The sequence below is a fragment of the Aspergillus stella-maris genome (assembly GCF_047715825.1).
Source record: "Aspergillus stella-maris strain CBS 113639 unplaced genomic scaffold BDV14scaffold_31, whole genome shotgun sequence".
NCBI classification, from domain to species: Eukaryota; Fungi; Ascomycota; class Eurotiomycetes; order Eurotiales; family Aspergillaceae; genus Aspergillus; species Aspergillus stella-maris.
The window spans coordinates 310744-327188 of record NW_027396825.1 but is presented as its reverse complement, the minus strand read 5'-3'; the positions used below and the strand labels follow the sequence as shown (position 1 = coordinate 327188).

Sequence of the window (16445 nt, the reverse complement as noted above, 5' to 3'; positions counted from 1 at the left end):
CTCTGGTCATTCTTTGTCTCTGGGGTCTTCTGCTGTCGGTGCATCTGCGAGTCTGCGACCCTTTGATCCTTTGAATGCCACCAAGTAGATAAATTTTTATTCTTCTTATTCTTCTATCACCGCTATTTCATTTCTTGCTGTTACCTCTTTCCAGAATCAAGTTTCTTCTTGGTTGCGGCTCTCGCAGGTGGACATTGGCGGTGTTGGCGTGGCAGTGGCAGCGAACCTTACCCCCAGGGGTAAAATTGACCAGCACGGGAACATCTCCAGAAGGTCAGCCCGTCTCCTTTCCACCAACCCTTTCCCTATGCACATTCCAATTGACCACTAGATTCCCTTTTAGACACGTCTTCATTGGGGTCTTTCGTTTCGCGCGGTGACATTATTTTTTAATCTTCCGCTTCTTGTCACTCTCTTCTCCTTCTCTGCTCTGTTCGGAGCTCCCTATTTCTCGATTTTCCTCTTCACTTCCCGGGGCAATCTTTTTTGACCCCCGTCTTTCTTCATTTCTTATTATTCTTTTCTACTTCATTTCTTAATATCCATATTCTTATTCTCCTCGTCCTTCCCGTTGCTCTTGGTTTCTCCGTCAACGTCAACTCATTTGCTCCCTAATCCAAGAGACCACCGTATCCCTTGCTCTCGCTCCCTCTCGCCATGCAAGCCTCCGATGCATCGAGCCGTCTGAAGTTTTCTCATCTGAATGCGGATAGTACAGGATTCTCTCACGGAGCGTACAACTCAAACAATCTCCCTTTGCAAGGGTTGTCGGACCGGAACCATCGCCGAATAAACATACCCGCCATCAACACGACTGCTACCCCGAGCACGACTGATAACATGGCGAACTCGGGTACCGCTTTCGATATGAACTTCACACCCCTCCTTCCCTCCCAGCTGCTTCTCGGTAGCCCTTTCCAGCCTGGCACTCCATCCGCGTTCACTTCGCCCCAGTTCAACTACGGTGGCTTCTCGCAGAACGCCTCGGCGCAAGCGGCACAGAACCAACTCGGGAGCCCGACGCAAGCTTCGCATAATGCCGGTTTATACTCGAATATGTTGGCGGAAGGTATGGGCAACCAGCAGATGCTGGGTGGTCCTCAGTCCCCTGTCGGTGGACTGGGAGGTCTAGGCAATGCTGCGTACGGAAGCCCTGCCGCGTCTGTAACTCCTGGTCTTCTTTCGGGCACGAGTCGGACCGTATATCTGGGCAACATTCCCCCGGAGACTCCTGCTGAGGAGATTCTGAACCACGTCCGAAGTGGCCAAATCGAGTCTGTTCGCTTGCTCCCCGACAAGAACTGTGCCTTCATCTCCTTCCTCGACAGCAACTCGGCCACACACTTTCACTCGGATGCTATCCTCAAGAAACTGGCTATCAAGGGGAACGACATAAAGGTCGGCTGGGGCAAACCTTCGCAGGTGCCAACATCGGTCGCTTTGGCCGTCCAACAGTCAGGAGCTTCGCGTAATGTGTATCTCGGCAACCTGGCGGATGAGACTACGGAGGATGAGTTGCGCGAGGAGCTCGGAAAGTTTGGCCCAATCGACACCGTGAAGATTGTCAAGGAGAAGGCCATTGGGTTCGTTCACTTCCTGTCCATCACCAACGCCATGAAGGCTGTTTCTCAGCTACCGCAGGAGGCCAAGTGGCAGGCCCCTCGCCGTGTGTTCTACGGTAAGGATCGATGTGCCTATGTTTCCAAGACACAGCAACAGAATGCCGCACAGTTCCTTGGAATTGCGCCGGGCTACGCACACATTCTTAACTCGGCTGATCGCGACCTGATCACGAATGCTTTGGCCCAGCAGTCTGTTGCTGCTGCGGCAGTGGCCACCTCTGCCGGCGGTGTCAACAACCTTGGTAACCGGACCATCTACCTTGGCAACATCCACCCTGAGACTACTATCGAGGAGATTTGCAACGTTGTGCGCGGAGGTCTTCTCCATCACATTCGATACATCCCAGACAAGCATATCTGCTTCGTTACTTTCATTGACCCAACATCGGCAGCCTCCTTCTATGCCTTGAGCAACCTCCAGGGACTCATGATTCACAACAGACGTCTGAAGATCGGCTGGGGTAAACATTCCGGACCCCTTCCTCCTGCTATTGCGCTCGCAGTTAGCGGCGGCGCTTCCCGCAATGTGTATGTCGGCAACCTGGACGAGTCGTGGGCTGAGGAGCGTCTGCGTCAGGACTTTGCGGAATACGGAGAGATTGAATTGGTCAACACGCTTCGCGAGAAGAGCTGCGCCTTTGTGAACTTCACCAACATTGCGAACGCGATCAAAGCGATTGAAGGCATGCGGAACCGTGAAGAGTACCGACGGTTCAAGATCAACTTCGGCAAAGACCGATGTGGAAACCCCCCTCGTCAGACCGGTAACGCTGGTCAACAGAACCGCAATGGTGCTGGCATTGAAGGCCCGCAGTCGCCCTCGCCGGCGTTAAATGGTTTCCATTCTCTTGCCCAACCTGGCTCCCAGTCCAGCCCGACCCGACCGGCACTTTCTCCTGCCCCAGGCTCTACGGGCTCTCAGAACGGTCAACAGCACCGACACCCCTTACAGACGGTGGCATCTCCGTCGGGTATTCTGAACAACGGCTCCAGCAACCCGTTGACCATGTACCTAAACCAGATGTCTACCCAGCAGGAACAGGAAGACCGACTGAATGACCCGCTCACCCTCGCGGCTCTGCAGTCTCAACCCCAGTCTAACCACCACCATCAGCAATCGCTTTACAACACCGCCACTACTAGCGATCTCGCCAACGGTGGCATCGACGCTCCTCTGCACCAGCACAAGCCATCTGCTAACGGATTCCTGAACGTCAGCAATGGTCCTACTGGACCTAGTCACCACGCCACCGCAAGCACTAGCAGTCTGAGTGTGCCTCGTGCGTCGCACTCGCGGGCTGTAAGCTTGCCATCGTTCTCCCAGGAGCCATTCGGCCCCATTTCGGGCCAACCAGGCCCTGGTCGCTCAGGAGCATCGCACCACCCCCAAGCCAGCTTTTCGGGCTTCAACTCTGCCCTTGGCGGACTGAACCATTCCGGCTTCGGGTTGGCCATCCACAACGAGAACTCACTGCCCGGCTGGGCAGAAGAAGAGATCGGAGCTAAATAAGCATCTCCGACACTTCTCAAGCATTTTTCCTTTCCTTTTATCTCCTTCTATATGTCATGGTTGATCCTCTTATGCATCTTATCATTTGAAAATTCTATCCTTCTGATTCTCTTCTCTTGTATTGGTTTTATGTTTTGCTTTATGTTATGTTATTGTCTGTATCTCATTCCAGACCAACACCTTTATAATGTTTTAATCCCCTTTCCTTATACCAATCACGTGTATTGCTAGCTGGATATGATACTTTCCCCTTCATTTTCTCTTCGTTTTTCTCTTTTGTTTTTGACTTTTACAATTTTGCTTATCCCCTTTTGCCGGCGAGGATAGGAACCTGACAATGCCATGGACTGGCTTGGCTCGTCTATCCTTATTCTTCGGTCTTATTATTTGCATATGTGATGTCATTTCGAGGGATATAATTCGGAGACCCCAGCGCTTTTGCTGCGTCTTGGAAGGGGGTGGAAGCTTTAATCGCTTCTGGGGGTAATCATCAGAATAATACCAATGGCCCTACACTACAGTCATTGAGACACAAGGGAGACTTGGTGGAAGAGACAGAAAACAAATATCAATGACCTGCATCTAGATTACAATGCGTACGCATGTCTTTATTACGAACGTGTAGTTTGACGTTAAGCGTCTTCTCCTATACTTTCTGTGCTTACACAGAGAAGGAATGGGCGGGCGGAGCGGAGAAACTAGTAGCCGCGCTCCATCCCAAATGTAAATAACAATCATCTTAACAACATCGCTCCTGCGCTGCCCTTTTGTCCCCCTCTTTAACGTGATCATCGAGAGAAACTGACATATTACGTTTCTCATCATGTCTCTGCCTCCCGAGCAAATCAACATTAAAAGGCGCCGCGAGGAAGAGCCAGTAGATACATTATGTAAGTCGAACGTTCTCACCTGGATCTTCCACATCGCCAGGAAAATTGCGCTTCAGCAAGACTGGCCCACTAGTGAGATTGTCTATGTACATTACACAAGGCTGACTCATTTTCCAGACATACAATCTGAGCTACACCAGACAAAGCGTCGGTTCACAGACTTTGTCTTCCAACGAGTCACAGTCAATGCCAGAGGTGCTCCTGAGAATGGCTCTCCTAGCCCCGGGCGTCTTGGCCCCGCTCATAGAGCTATTCAAAGTCCTCGCTCCGTAAGCAGTATTCATCTTCCCAAGAGTACGAACCGCGGTAACGAAAGCGTCGTTCCTTCGGTGAGAGCAACGTCACCTGGAGCTGAGCTTCGAGAGGCAAAGAGACTCGCTACCGCCCGAAAGGAGATGGATTCGAAGCTGAAAAATGCTCTACACTCCTCTCCTACTCGGCCGCAACCCGAGCGAGAAAAGCTCACCCCTGTATCCAAGAAGAGCGATGTAGCTTCCAGCAGCGGAGGCTTAGGATCTTCTGCGTCAAGTGGGCGGGGTAGTCCGGCTTCGTCCGGGCTCGCATCTTCAATACGTCGCTTCCAGATTTCGCGGACAAGTACACCCACAGGGCCTCTGCGTAATGCAGGCAGTGGTGTTCAGAAACGAAGAGCGGACGGTGCAGTCGCCATTCTGGTGGAGAAACTGCGACGCGAGCCTCATTCAAGGCGGGCATCAATGGTCGCGGATGCGGCTGCTCGAATTGAAGCCTCAGCCTCGGTTGCCGACGAACCGGTCTCTGCTCCGGCCCGGAAACGGCCAGTGGTAAACCAGGCGGAGAAGAAATGGCGAGCAGAACGTCAAGGCGCGATATCTGCTGCCAAAGACCGTATTGCTGAAGTGCTTGAAAAAGGAGCACAGGCTCGCCAGAGTAATTGGGATGACGAATCAGATCGATTAGCCCGTCAATTCGAGCAAATCGCACTGGAGCTCGACTCGGAAATGGATGTAGCACCAACCAGTGCAAAACAATATCCAACGCCCTCCGCATCTCGCCCGGTATTGCCGAAGCCTCGACTTAAATATCAACCGCGAACCCCTAATAAACATCGAGCAGCCGCACCCTCGATCTCTACGGAATCTGGCAAGCAGAAGTCTGTTGAATCGCCTGAGGATGGCGACAGTGACGAAGACTACGTTTACGATACCTATATACGCCATCCTCTCCCAGATAAAGGACACTTGACAGATCCGCTGGTTGATATAGTCGGGGACCAAGAAGCTTGGCTTCGTCACCACGGTATAGATAGCAGTCGCCAAGATGTTGGTGTTATTGTCATCACACCCGAAGATGAAGCGTATTGGGAGGACTTTGCGGAGGATACAGATGATGAGGACAGGTGGGACAGCGAAGACGGCGATTCTAATGGTGAGTATCTACACAACGCATCATCTCTAGGAACACAAGCTAATGAAGCTAATTTTACAGCTGAAAACAACCCTGCAAATGATTATCCTGACGAGGAGCTATCCTGGGACGACGAGGAAGACGATGAGGCAGCGGCTTACAGAAAGTACCGACATGGCCATTCCGATGACGAAGAATTCGACTGGGATGACTCCGGCAGCGAAGCCGCTAGTGCTGACAGATATGGCAAACGCTATGGCTGGTCGCATGTGGAGTCTGACGAAGAATGGTAGATATGGTATGCCTAAGCTTCTTACAAACTTTGTTGTCACCCCATGCGGCGAGGTGCAGGGGAACTCTGGCAGACAATGACATTATCTTCAAGCGCGACATGAGCTATGCCCGCGGAGACTCCGTAGGCTTGCGAACCGAGAGTCCAAGGCGCAGCCTTCACAAGCTGATTCAGCGACTATTTTCCGACAGGACCAACCCTACTCCAAATACAGATCTATGAAGCGACCGTAACGATCGAATCAGGCTGTCGGACGGCTTTACATTTCTTCAGTGCGGGGTTAACTTCAAGGAGGATCATCCGTTCGAGCGCTGAAGAAAGAAAAATGAAAGAAAAATCATACATGCGAGTCATTCTTACGCGAGCTGTAACCACTGAACCAACAGTGTCATCCAACATTGCCTTATCGCAGAGAACCGAGCCACATCAATCTCGCCATGACCTCGAAACACGAAGTGACTCCTGGGAAACCCACGCGAGCGCCCAAAAAAAAGCCATGCGTCATGCAGATACGGTCGGGTCATATTACTTTTTCCTGTCGAGCCGTGGTTATGGTGTCATATGTAGACGAGTGTGGGGTGTGGAACAAATGAAGGATCCAGGTTCAATTGAGGTTTTCCTTGTCTTTTTCCTTCCTTCACATATCCTTCGGGATCCCAATCCTTCGCTCGATCGGTGGACCGTGGATTGGGTTCTGCAGCGGGCAGCTGAATAAATCCATCACCATGGTGGCTGGGCGAACGGGACAGATTGTGCCTTGCCAGTTGTTAGTCTAGCCGATGACTTGCTACAATATACGAGCACAGGTCGTCCCATCCTGGTGGTTCAAGACCAAGGAATATCGATGGCGTAGGCGGATGCAAGCTGCATTGCCCCAGGCTTTGATTCTTTAGGCAATATACTGCGCCAAGGAGGGGAGGGCATAGCATAGCACAGAATCCATCACTGCAGTATCTTCAGGACATTGGCAGCCCAAAAAGGGCACCATTGAGATCTTACAGTAATCACTAGTCTCCAATGACACAGCCTGCAACACCTTTGACCCTACTCTAACCTACTTTGTTGATGTTCGTCAGAATCAGATTCAGTCAGACTCAGCGCAGGGGACTGCGCCACCGTATCGTACGATACCGTACCACAGCCTCCTCGCACAGCCCAAGCAGTACATACCACCGTAGTACTCCGTACTCCGTACCTCCTATCAGTATCTTACTAGCAGTAGTACCGAGTACAACCATCCGCAATGAACACGATACACAGCATCCAGCACAATATCAAAAGTCGAGAGATAAGAGTAAGACGCAGTCCCAAAATAAGACCCGCTGACCAACCGGTTGCCTGAATCAACATACCTTACCAAGGCATTCTGAGGGGAGGGGAAGGGAGTACTTAGTCCTTAGCACGGCAGGGTACAGGGTACAGGGTACAGGCCAAGGTAAGGTAGAGTCCAGACCGGCTCTAGCCCGGTCGCATTAGTTATTGGGTATGCACGATCCAAGTTACCTGCTACATAGATACTGTACTTGTAGGGGTATCTTTCCCCGTTCTTGTACTAAATATGGACAGTACTTAGTATTTTAGGAGTCTCGGAATTCCCGGTCCGTATCGAGTAAGACGATACGGTACGTAAGTAGGGAGTACTGATGGTGTTTCCGAATTCCGAGGGATTTTGCCCTTTGCTCTTTCGATACTTGAGAGCTGATAACGGAGCTGGTAATGGGAGAAAGGAAGTATTGCGTGAGTCAGGACTGAAGGGATGGGATCATGGGAAAGGGAGGCTGGAGGGTTGAGTTGGATCACGTGGTATTTGTTTTCCTTTTTTTTTCTTACGGGACGATGGTTGTTGGTGTCTGAGGAATAGGTGTTGAACTGTTGATGGAGTTCTATCTGGCGCTATCTCTGTATCTTACTCGCAGATGTTCATTGGTTATGGAGGTTGCAGTGTATGGACAGGAAGTGATTGCTTTACTGCGCTGTTGGTTGTATTGTATCCAAGTATATACTCCGTGAAATATAATATCCACAAATATAGTATAGTATAATATATAAAAGTATCCAGATCGATGATGTAGGAGTATGCATGCTAAATACAGAGAGCCTCCCAGGTATAGTCCACTGTCCAGTGGACAAGATATAGTAAAGTAGCATGTCATATGTCGTTGACAAAACAAGAAAAAAAAAAAAGATCGCCAGCAGAGCCGTTCCTAGGCCGACCCGGTCGGATTATGGAGGTAAGGTTGAGGATGAATATGAGGGAATAGTAAAGTAGAAGGTATCATCGGCCGTGAATAAAGGAGTAGGAGTTTGGAAGTCAAGGACCCGGGGAGTGAGGAGTCATCGAGTAGGAGAACAAGGAAAGTCGAGAAAAGTAGGTGAAGTCAGTCAGTCTACCTCGCCAACCTCTTCCTCATCACCTCTTCCCGATCCTCCTTCATCCAAGGATACCAAACGCCCATCCACTCGACAACGCCAAACTGTGGCGCACCACCATGGAACCCGCCCGCCGTCGAAGCAGGCGTCGGCACGCTCTCCTGCTTCAGGAACTCGCCGTCGCGCATGCGCCGCTGCTCCCTCAGCGTCGGACACTTCTTCTCCTTGATGAAGCGGTAGAACTTGCACTGGATCCCCTGGAACCCGCTGCGCTGGCGCGCGGGGAACTGCCGGTTGAAGCTCTCGCGCACTTCCTTCCACTCCTGGCAGAGATCGACGCGGTGGTACCAGATGAAGTACATCTCTTCTTCCTCGTACTTGGGTCGTGGTGGGCGGCGCCGGTCGCCTGTTGAGCTGTGGTGGCCGTGCGGTGAGGGGCCTCCGCCGCCGTTCGTCGATGAGCTGCTAGAGACGGAGTCGTAGCGGTCTCGACCGTGGTAGGGCTCTGGGGAAGAGGCTGTTGAGCGGGAGGGGTGGTGGTAGGGGTTGAAGGAGTGGTGGTGGTGATGGCTGTGGCTGTCCTGGGATGATGGGGTGCGGCCATGGTCGTTGCTGTAGGGGCTGTGGTGGTGGTGATGGTGATGATGGTGATGGTGTTGTCCATGGTTGTCAAAGCTGTAGTAATACTGGTTTGGACTCGGTGGGTAGAGAGGCGAGTACTGTGGTGTCAAGGGGCCTGGGCTATAGTGTAGTTTCGAGGTCGACTTGTAGTTGTCGGGTTCGGCAGCTCCTTGCGGGTTGAGCAGCGAGTCGATAGCCATACTGCGGCCTGAGTGAGATGAGATGGCCATGTTGTCGGTATTTAGTATGCTTGTGACTCAGGTTGATGGTGTCAAGGTGTGTGTGGGAGTGGTCAACTCGATCCAGCAAGGGAGGGTTTATAGCTGGTCTACAAGTCGAATAAAACAAGATTCCCCCTGGTAGGAAGTAGATATAGAAAAAGAGAAAGAGGAGAAGGAGTCGGGGATCGCGCGCTTAAGAGAAGAGGGACGAAAGCAGGACTGCAGCATCCCCAACAGCAGACGCAGAGCGAGATTCCGGTTGGATTGCGAGGGAGCACTGGGTTGTCGCTGGCCCCATGCAGCGTACCGACTCCCTGGGACGCTTCGGCCTGTCACGGCGAGGGCAGCACGACGCCCCTGGTCCCGGCTGGCGAATGTCGTGAAGCGGGATGGGCAGCGTCTGCGGAGAGACTGCGGCAACAGACCGAGTAGGAAAGAAGGCGCTTCTTAGTGTGCAGCGCTGCAGTTGCTATTTGCAGACTGGCTAGTGCTAGAGGTGTTGGAAGTGCAGGAGCTGTGAGTCGATGAGCAGAGTTGCAGATGTGCAGAAGAATGAGAAGCGTGAGGTGTGAGTGTTATGTATGATCCTGTCCAGACTGTCGATGGGCTTGCCACTGTGCATAGAGTGTCGAATAATAAAAACACCAGAAATAATAATTTAAAAAATAATATCGTCGATAATAAATAATCCAAATCATTAATTTATTTTAAATTTGCCTCAGCACCCCCGTTAGATCGGGTAATTTATTCTTTTTCTGCACTGCAATTTTATGTATTTTTCCCCAGTCGCAATTCTCTAAGTGGGCCAGCAGTAAGCCAGATCGCATGGAGGAGCCGCAGTAACTCTGCCTCAGACTCAAACAGACAAAGAAACTCTGAAGAAATTATAGCCAGGACTTTAGGGTCTATGGGTCTGACAAATACCTAGCCTTCTGGCATGCAAGTCCTACGTATTCAAGCCGGGTTTACATACCGACCTGCCCCTGCTCAAGGGTGAACATCGGAATTGCATTCTTGCCTATCTATCTTCTGGCCCAGACCTGCTAGGACCTAGGGAGTATGGAGTAGGTACAGTAGTCAGTAGGTTCGCGGCGCAGCTGCTAAATTAAACAGCTCGAGGGTGATCCCACATTATTATCGTACTGGTATGTAAGGCATCGCGGGTAGTGCTACTAGGGTGCTAGTTAGTGTCCAAAGTTGAGACAGACAGGATCTGACAGGCAGCCCAAGCCCACTCTTCAGAGTTTTATCTTCAGGGACTGGTCTAAAAGCCAGAGGGAAATAAAAGGAATAATAATCAAAAAGAAATAAAATGGTAGGATACCAGTGACGGAGAAACAAACGCAGAGGGGGCACTGAAGGAGACTGAAGAGGGGTTGGAAAACCAACAGCACGCAGCACTGTGATTGGCCGGGGGCGGCAGAGTGGCTTCGACTAGCGTACCGTTCCCTCGGGTCGGCCCAGCGAATAAGCGGCACCCGGCGTCTGACAGAGACACGATGTGGGTGGGCCCAGCAGAGCAGCAATAACAAATCTTTTCCCTCTCTTCACTGCTGCAGTTCTCCCTCACCAGTCCAGATGCCAATCTGCAAGCCTGCCAACTCATCCTCGTCCTGCCCGCTTCAGTACTTCTTCTGCCTATTATCATCCTGGGCTCAGGGCCCCGCTTGGCGCTGTAAATCATTTCGTCACAGCCGAGTCGCCCAATCGCGCCTCGCAATTAAAGCGATTAATTAACGTATGACGGGGCAGGGTGCTAACCTGATCCAAGATGAAGCCGCGATCTGACGATTTTCCTCCTAGGGAAATAGCACTCGGCCCAGGAAAGCACGGAGCACGGAGCAGGCGCGCCAGTGCCCAGTAGTCAAGCCTAATGATCGTCCTGGACGGATCAACCGCCAGTCTGACACTGACATCGCTACTTGAGACACACTTGTGCTGGCACCTGCATATCAGTCAACTCCCCTTGTGCCTGTGATTCTCAATTCGGTAAAAGCACAGCTTTTCAGCCCCCTCCGCGCTGTCGAAGATCTCAGATGTGTCGTTTGTCCGCTGCTTCCCGGCCTGCACTTGCCCTGCAAGGACTCTGCCAACTTGCTAGTACTACTTCTTCAACCATGTAATTTGTAGACAACCTAGAAGCCAGAAGAAAGAAAAGTACATGTTTCAATACATCATGCGTCCCCACAAGGCATTTGTCACCTTGACCAGATTTCAAGGTGGGCCGAACCAGTCTTTCGCGCATCATGGCCTGAAGATCTGTTCCTCTTTCGAACCAGACAAAGAACTCCTCATTTTGAGATATGCGATAGTCGATGCTTCAAGTTTGTCAGGAATCCAGCCAAGGGCTGGTCCGTACGACCTGGCGGAGAAAATGTGGAGCTGCGAATTGCGGCACAGTCAAGGTGCGCTGCTAGATCACAACATAACCTGCAAACCACGCGCCAGGAATGGCCTCTCGTCAGTTCTGGTCGGCTATGTCTTGCCTTTGATTGGGGGTTCCGCCATCAGAGCTGGAACGTACGGGGAACTCCGAGGGGGATCCATCACAATAATAAAATAATCACCCTCGAGAGTCTGGATGGCCGATGCAATTTTGAGAGGCCAGGAGAACACGGATTTGCGCTCCTTACCCTGACTCTTGCACTCTTCGGTCTGACCGGCCGGAAAGCGAGTCAGGGTACATCTGCCATTTCAAATGCTGAGTCGCTGGTTCTGCGCGTTGACTCGTTGAATCCCTTCAGTCTTGACCGTTGATCCGTTACACCGTCCACGCTGACAGCCTGATGGGGGGCAAGGGTTCGCGCTTTGCGGTCAATAATATGTCATATGCGCTCCCCCCCCCCCCCCCCCAAGGAATCATCACCCTGGCCTCTCGGAAACGAGGTTCAACGAGCCAGGTCGCTGATAATCTGCTACGGCGTCAATTCTGCGCTCGTGAACCGCGTAGTCCCGGATTCCCGTAGGACAAGGATTTTCTTCACACTCGTTCCTTCCGACTCGAGCGTAGTGCGTGCAACCTAGCGGCAAAAGATCAAACAGAACTCCTGAACCAAGAGCTCTGTACGCCTGAAATATCTCTCTGCCTGGCCTGGACCGGACCCTCCAGAGCCACTTTCGTCGCCTACCCGCAGTCAAGGTCGGTCACGTGAAATAGACGACCACAGTGAAGTCCGTCGCTGGCGCCGTCGAGGCAGACAAAGGGTCGGAGATTTGATGAAGGCCGGTGATTGTTCCAGACTCTGGTCCAGGGCAGATCCTGATTTGCAATAATATACTAGAAGCAGGGGCAGGAATTGTCAATAGTTGCTGACATCTCGACAACGGCGCACCGCCTGAGGCTCAAGTCTTATCCGACCGGCGCTGAAGGATCAAGTTCGCCATCTGCAAGTACTCTGTATGGGCTTTGCAGATTGCAGTTCGCACATGAAGCTTGGGACTTGCACACTTGGAGATAGAACTCCGACTTTGAACAGAGAACAGTGGAAATGAAGTGGAGAACCGGCGTTGGTAGTCCGTCTCTCCGACTTCTCCGTTGGGATTCTGGGCTGTCTCCCTCGTACTTTTGTTCGTGATCTTCTGCGCTCCTGACTCTGGTCTTTTGCTAATTCTCCTCGCAGTCATCTTGTACGAAGAGAGTCCCGACATTGTTTTCGTTCTGAAATGCAGTCAGCATGTCTTCAGGAATCCTTCAGCACGCTCCAATCATCCTCGCCCAGGAGATGGTCATAGCTCTCTTCCAGAACTCGATTGAATTGTCGCGTGGAGAGCTCCAGCCACTCTCGATGGATCCCTTTTGAGCCTAAAATATACGAGTTCACCAATGGTTGGATGGCATTGGCGAAACAGTGGTTGGTGCACCCGGGGAGATCCCGCCTCTACAGCAACATACTCCTATCAGTACCTCTTTGTTCAACGGTCCTGCAGCTGAACATTGCTCCTGTGGCGTTTCCTACTCGAGTTATGCCCCCGGGATGTCTCAATCGTGATGAGCCGAACAGGATCCAATGACCCCATCGGCCATCGCCCAAGGGCCAAATGGCACATATCAGTATCCACAAATAGCGCCGGCAAGGGAGCCTGAGTAAGCGGAGTTCCAAGTGCCAGCTGATAACTAAGGAATCTGTAAGCAGCTCGGTATCGCAGAGATAATCATCCGTTCAATATCGTGACACTGCAGAACGAAACTGATCAGTTGATGCTGATAGCAGGTGATACTGCACAAAGCCACAGATGAGTCGGTGAACCAAGGCGTTCTCGTCAGATAAACAGTATTTTTTGCTTTTTCCTCTGCCTTCCCTGTGAAGAATCCCTTGCGTCTGCTGTTCTTGGCGTTCTGGCTTGCCTAGTCCTTTCTTCAATCTTCAGTCACGGTGATGCAGACTTGCAGTGGACTTGGCTGCTTCTGCTTGCACATTGTGCATTGCGCATGATCCAAGGCCCGACTCCTCGCTTATGCTGCATAATTAGGCATACGTGTTTATGCATACAGAAAAGGGTACTCGGTGGCTGTGCACAGGGTCTATGCTCCGCGATCCAGGTCGTATCGAGAATTCGAGACGAGCACAGCCTTTGACGAAAGAAAAACGTGGGAAATAACAGGTCGAATATGTAAAGAGCTTGCGAGTTGCGAGGTCGATGAGCCTCAATCAACTCTTGGTACTGCTGTAGTAGTAGTACCTCGGTACTATAGCACCAGCCCCACGCAGTCGCACTGACCGGGCACGGCACTCGGCAGCCAGACTGCGCATTGCAAAACTCGAGCGATATATTACCCGACATATTGTAAGCTCATACTATAGCATCGACAAGTTAATGATTTCGTACGACTGCTGCATACATATCAAACTTTGAAACCAATCCGCGGGTCTCGCTAGCTTACTATCCGGCTTGTTTCCCAAGCTCAGTGCAGTGCAATCCATTTTTCGGACCCCACGAGCCAGGAGATTGGGATGTGGACTGTATGTGGAACAAGCCCAGGCCAAGCTGTTCTCAGTCTCACTTGCAGTCCCCAGCATAACTGTACCACAAAGTACAGTCCACAGAGTTCCGAGTCGACAACCGAGAAATTAGTTTCAAATACTGTCCTCCGTTCTCTGGTATATTATCGCGAAGCCCCATACGAGAACTCCGTCAAATCCGTAGAATCCGTACACTCCGGCTCCGGTCCAATGTCGCATTCCTGCTAGTTCATACGAGGTTTTCGTCAATCCAACTTGATATATAATTAAGTTTTCCATGGTGGGGAGCTTGAATTCTTCAGGGATCACGGATGTGGGTTTTCGTCGTACAAAGTGCGGCAGATAGACCACTGACCGATGACTGACCAGACCCGTCGTATGGGGTTTTGGTCTTTGGATTTGGGGGCCAGTTCATTTGTCGCGCAAATCCTGCGCCAGCCAGACATGACGGTGACAGCCGAGCAAGCCACAGCTCTCACAGGCTCACAGCCCACAACTGGTCAGTCGCCAGCGCACGAAACTACCGCTTTAGTGACGGAGGATTAGAGTAGGCTTGCATCCTGGCTCACTCGTAGGGCTTCTAGAAAAGTATGTTGCAAATAGAGACCGATCTTGATTTGCTGGCTGCAGGACATGGTGGTTACACTTGCTCCCTCGTGGCGGATTTGCACCAGGCAAGATCGAATGTTCATGCTGAAGGATTCATGCCGAAGTCAATTACATTGGGTAGCACCATTTGTCGTCTTCCGACTCAGTAAGAATAAAGGCTTTTGCATTTCAAATCCACAATATTGTGCCATTTTCGTGTGGGACTGATCTAACCGAATCTCGAAAGGAAAAGCTGTAGTTGTAGGGATATATCCATAAGTTTCGGCCGGGCGTAGTAGGAAACCGTATGTCTGTAGTCAGTAACTCGAATTCTCAACTCTTTACTTGGTGCAGGAGAATTCAGAGTGACGATGTCGGCCGATCAGCCGGTCTGAAGAAAGAAAGTAGAAACGTCTCCGACTTTAGTCTGAACTTTATCCTCTCGAGCATGAGGGCAGTTTTGCCGGAGAACTGCCGCTTTGCCACGAATATTGCTCAGATGGGCTTTCGGTTGACATTAATTGGCGTAGTGTCAGGATGGTCGTCCTCGCGCAGAAGCTCTATTATGTTATGGAAGTTGCGCAGAGTAGATAGCATAGATAGCAGAGTGGCATCCCAAACATCTAAAGCACGGAGACTTGGTGTGAGCCTGCTTCACGTCATGGGCTCATGGTCCCATGGACCATGATCTCTTGAGTTTCCCTGTTCCCAGGCTGATTGCTCGTTTGTTTGCTTCAACTCCGCTCGCTGAGCCTCCCGGTCGATCACTGTCATACCTGAATCTGCAACAAAACGGGCGTGGTCAGCAGTCGATGCGGTCCTTGAAGCATGATTGCATCAGTCAGGCCCATCAGACGATCGGACGGGAGGGGGATGGGGTTTGCCCACCAACTAGACCATTCTGCCCAGGATAACCGTTGTCTGTTGGCCCAACCTGGGCGTATGAGCGTTTACCCATCTTGGTGCGGCACAGCCATCGTACATAGGGTAACCGTGTCAGGTGGGTACAGGCTTGATGTACCTGCCCTGAGTAGTCGTGACAAAGAAGCCTCAAGCGCCGTTGGTTCTTCTGCGTTTGTGATTGGAGATCAGGCTCCGCCTATTCCGTACTTTGGCCTGTAAGAGTCGTCCGCAAGGCTACACACGGCTACCGTTGACGGTTTGAACTGCATAGCACTATCATTGCCGACGATCATCAGAATGTAAGGCGCTGAAAGCAGGAAGTTGCACCCCGATATCCTACGTTATATCCGGGCTCGCGATAGATTAACCGCGCAACGAGGGTTGGGCGTCTGCTACTGTATAGGACGGATTCTCGGACTTTAATACCGACTCGGAAATAAAAGCTTCCTATAGCAGTGAAGCAATCGTCGATCAATATTGGCGATGCGGTTATTCTTCCGTAAAAGCCGCTCGACGAAGAGTCCGTGACATCAACAGAAGCGTCAATCTCATGCATGTAGTTTCGAATCAAACATCCATCCAGGCAAATATTGAGGCTCAGGGTCAAAATGGGTCTTGGAAATGGCGAAACAAGTTGAGCACTCTGAGTCAACCCCCACCTCAGTCGTTGAGTGAGCTCACGTTTCGATAGGGCATAGTCGCCGCAGGGGTAGATTATCCCCCCGTCAGCGTCGCCGACGCAGTCGAGTCAAAGTGAGGCACAGTGCCTCGGACTTGATAGCGGATGATCGAATCTGTCAAGATCTGTGGTTCTCATTGGCTCTTCTGTTGGAGAAAAGAGGGTAAGCACCGAGCAATGAAAGGAAGGCAGTAGATTAATTGCTCGACGCCGTACTTCCGTCGTCTCTTCAGTAGTGGAATAACAGGGATCGACCTTTCCAGGATTATTAGCCTTGGATCGTCGTCAAACGAAAAGTAAATACCATGATCATCACATCACCTCTTCTCATCAGTTTCATAATCAAAGAAGTGCGAGGTTGCAGCCCTAGCTTGGCAGGAGTGTGGACTGTAGGCTTGCATT

The 16445-nt window shown here is 51.3% G+C and overlaps 5 protein-coding genes across 5 annotated transcripts; 4 read left to right on the top strand and 1 right to left on the bottom strand.

The window, feature by feature from the left end:
* Nucleotides 1-486: 486 nt before the first annotated feature.
* BDV14DRAFT_74780 (putative differentiation regulator (Nrd1)) lies at nucleotides 487-3750 on the top strand. The gene has a single exon (XM_073777426.1). It carries the CDS (start codon nucleotides 658-660, stop codon nucleotides 3130-3132), a length of 2475 nt encoding a protein of 824 aa, XP_073627654.1. The 5' UTR covers nucleotides 487-657; the 3' UTR covers nucleotides 3133-3750.
* A 144-nt stretch (nucleotides 3751-3894) lies between these two features.
* On the top strand, nucleotides 3895-5863 carry BDV14DRAFT_74769 (Iwr1 domain-containing protein). The gene is made up of 3 exons (XM_073777425.1): nucleotides 3895-4022; nucleotides 4140-5429; nucleotides 5490-5863. The coding sequence occupies exons 1-3, from the start codon at nucleotides 3956-3958 to the stop codon at nucleotides 5699-5701; spliced, it is 1569 nt and encodes a 522-aa protein (XP_073627653.1). The 5' UTR covers nucleotides 3895-3955; the 3' UTR covers nucleotides 5702-5863.
* Nucleotides 5864-7658: 1795 nt separating this feature from the next.
* On the bottom strand, nucleotides 7659-9473 carry BDV14DRAFT_174611 (uncharacterized protein). Its single transcript, XM_073768922.1, has one exon. The coding sequence runs from the start codon at nucleotides 8919-8921 to the stop codon at nucleotides 8088-8090; it is 834 nt and encodes a 277-aa protein (XP_073627652.1). The 5' UTR covers nucleotides 8922-9473; the 3' UTR covers nucleotides 7659-8087.
* A 1352-nt stretch (nucleotides 9474-10825) lies between these two features.
* BDV14DRAFT_174609 (uncharacterized protein) lies at nucleotides 10826-11743 on the top strand (the record flags this gene model as incomplete). The annotated part of the gene is made up of 1 exon (XM_073768921.1): nucleotides 10826-11743. A coding segment is annotated over exon 1 (397 nt), but the record flags the coding sequence as incomplete, so codon positions are not given.
* Nucleotides 11744-15280: 3537 nt separating this feature from the next.
* BDV14DRAFT_174605 (uncharacterized protein) lies at nucleotides 15281-16191 on the top strand. The gene has a single exon (XM_073768920.1). The coding sequence runs from the start codon at nucleotides 15290-15292 to the stop codon at nucleotides 15581-15583; it is 294 nt and encodes a 97-aa protein (XP_073627650.1). The 5' UTR covers nucleotides 15281-15289; the 3' UTR covers nucleotides 15584-16191.
* Nucleotides 16192-16445: the final 254 nt, after the last annotated feature.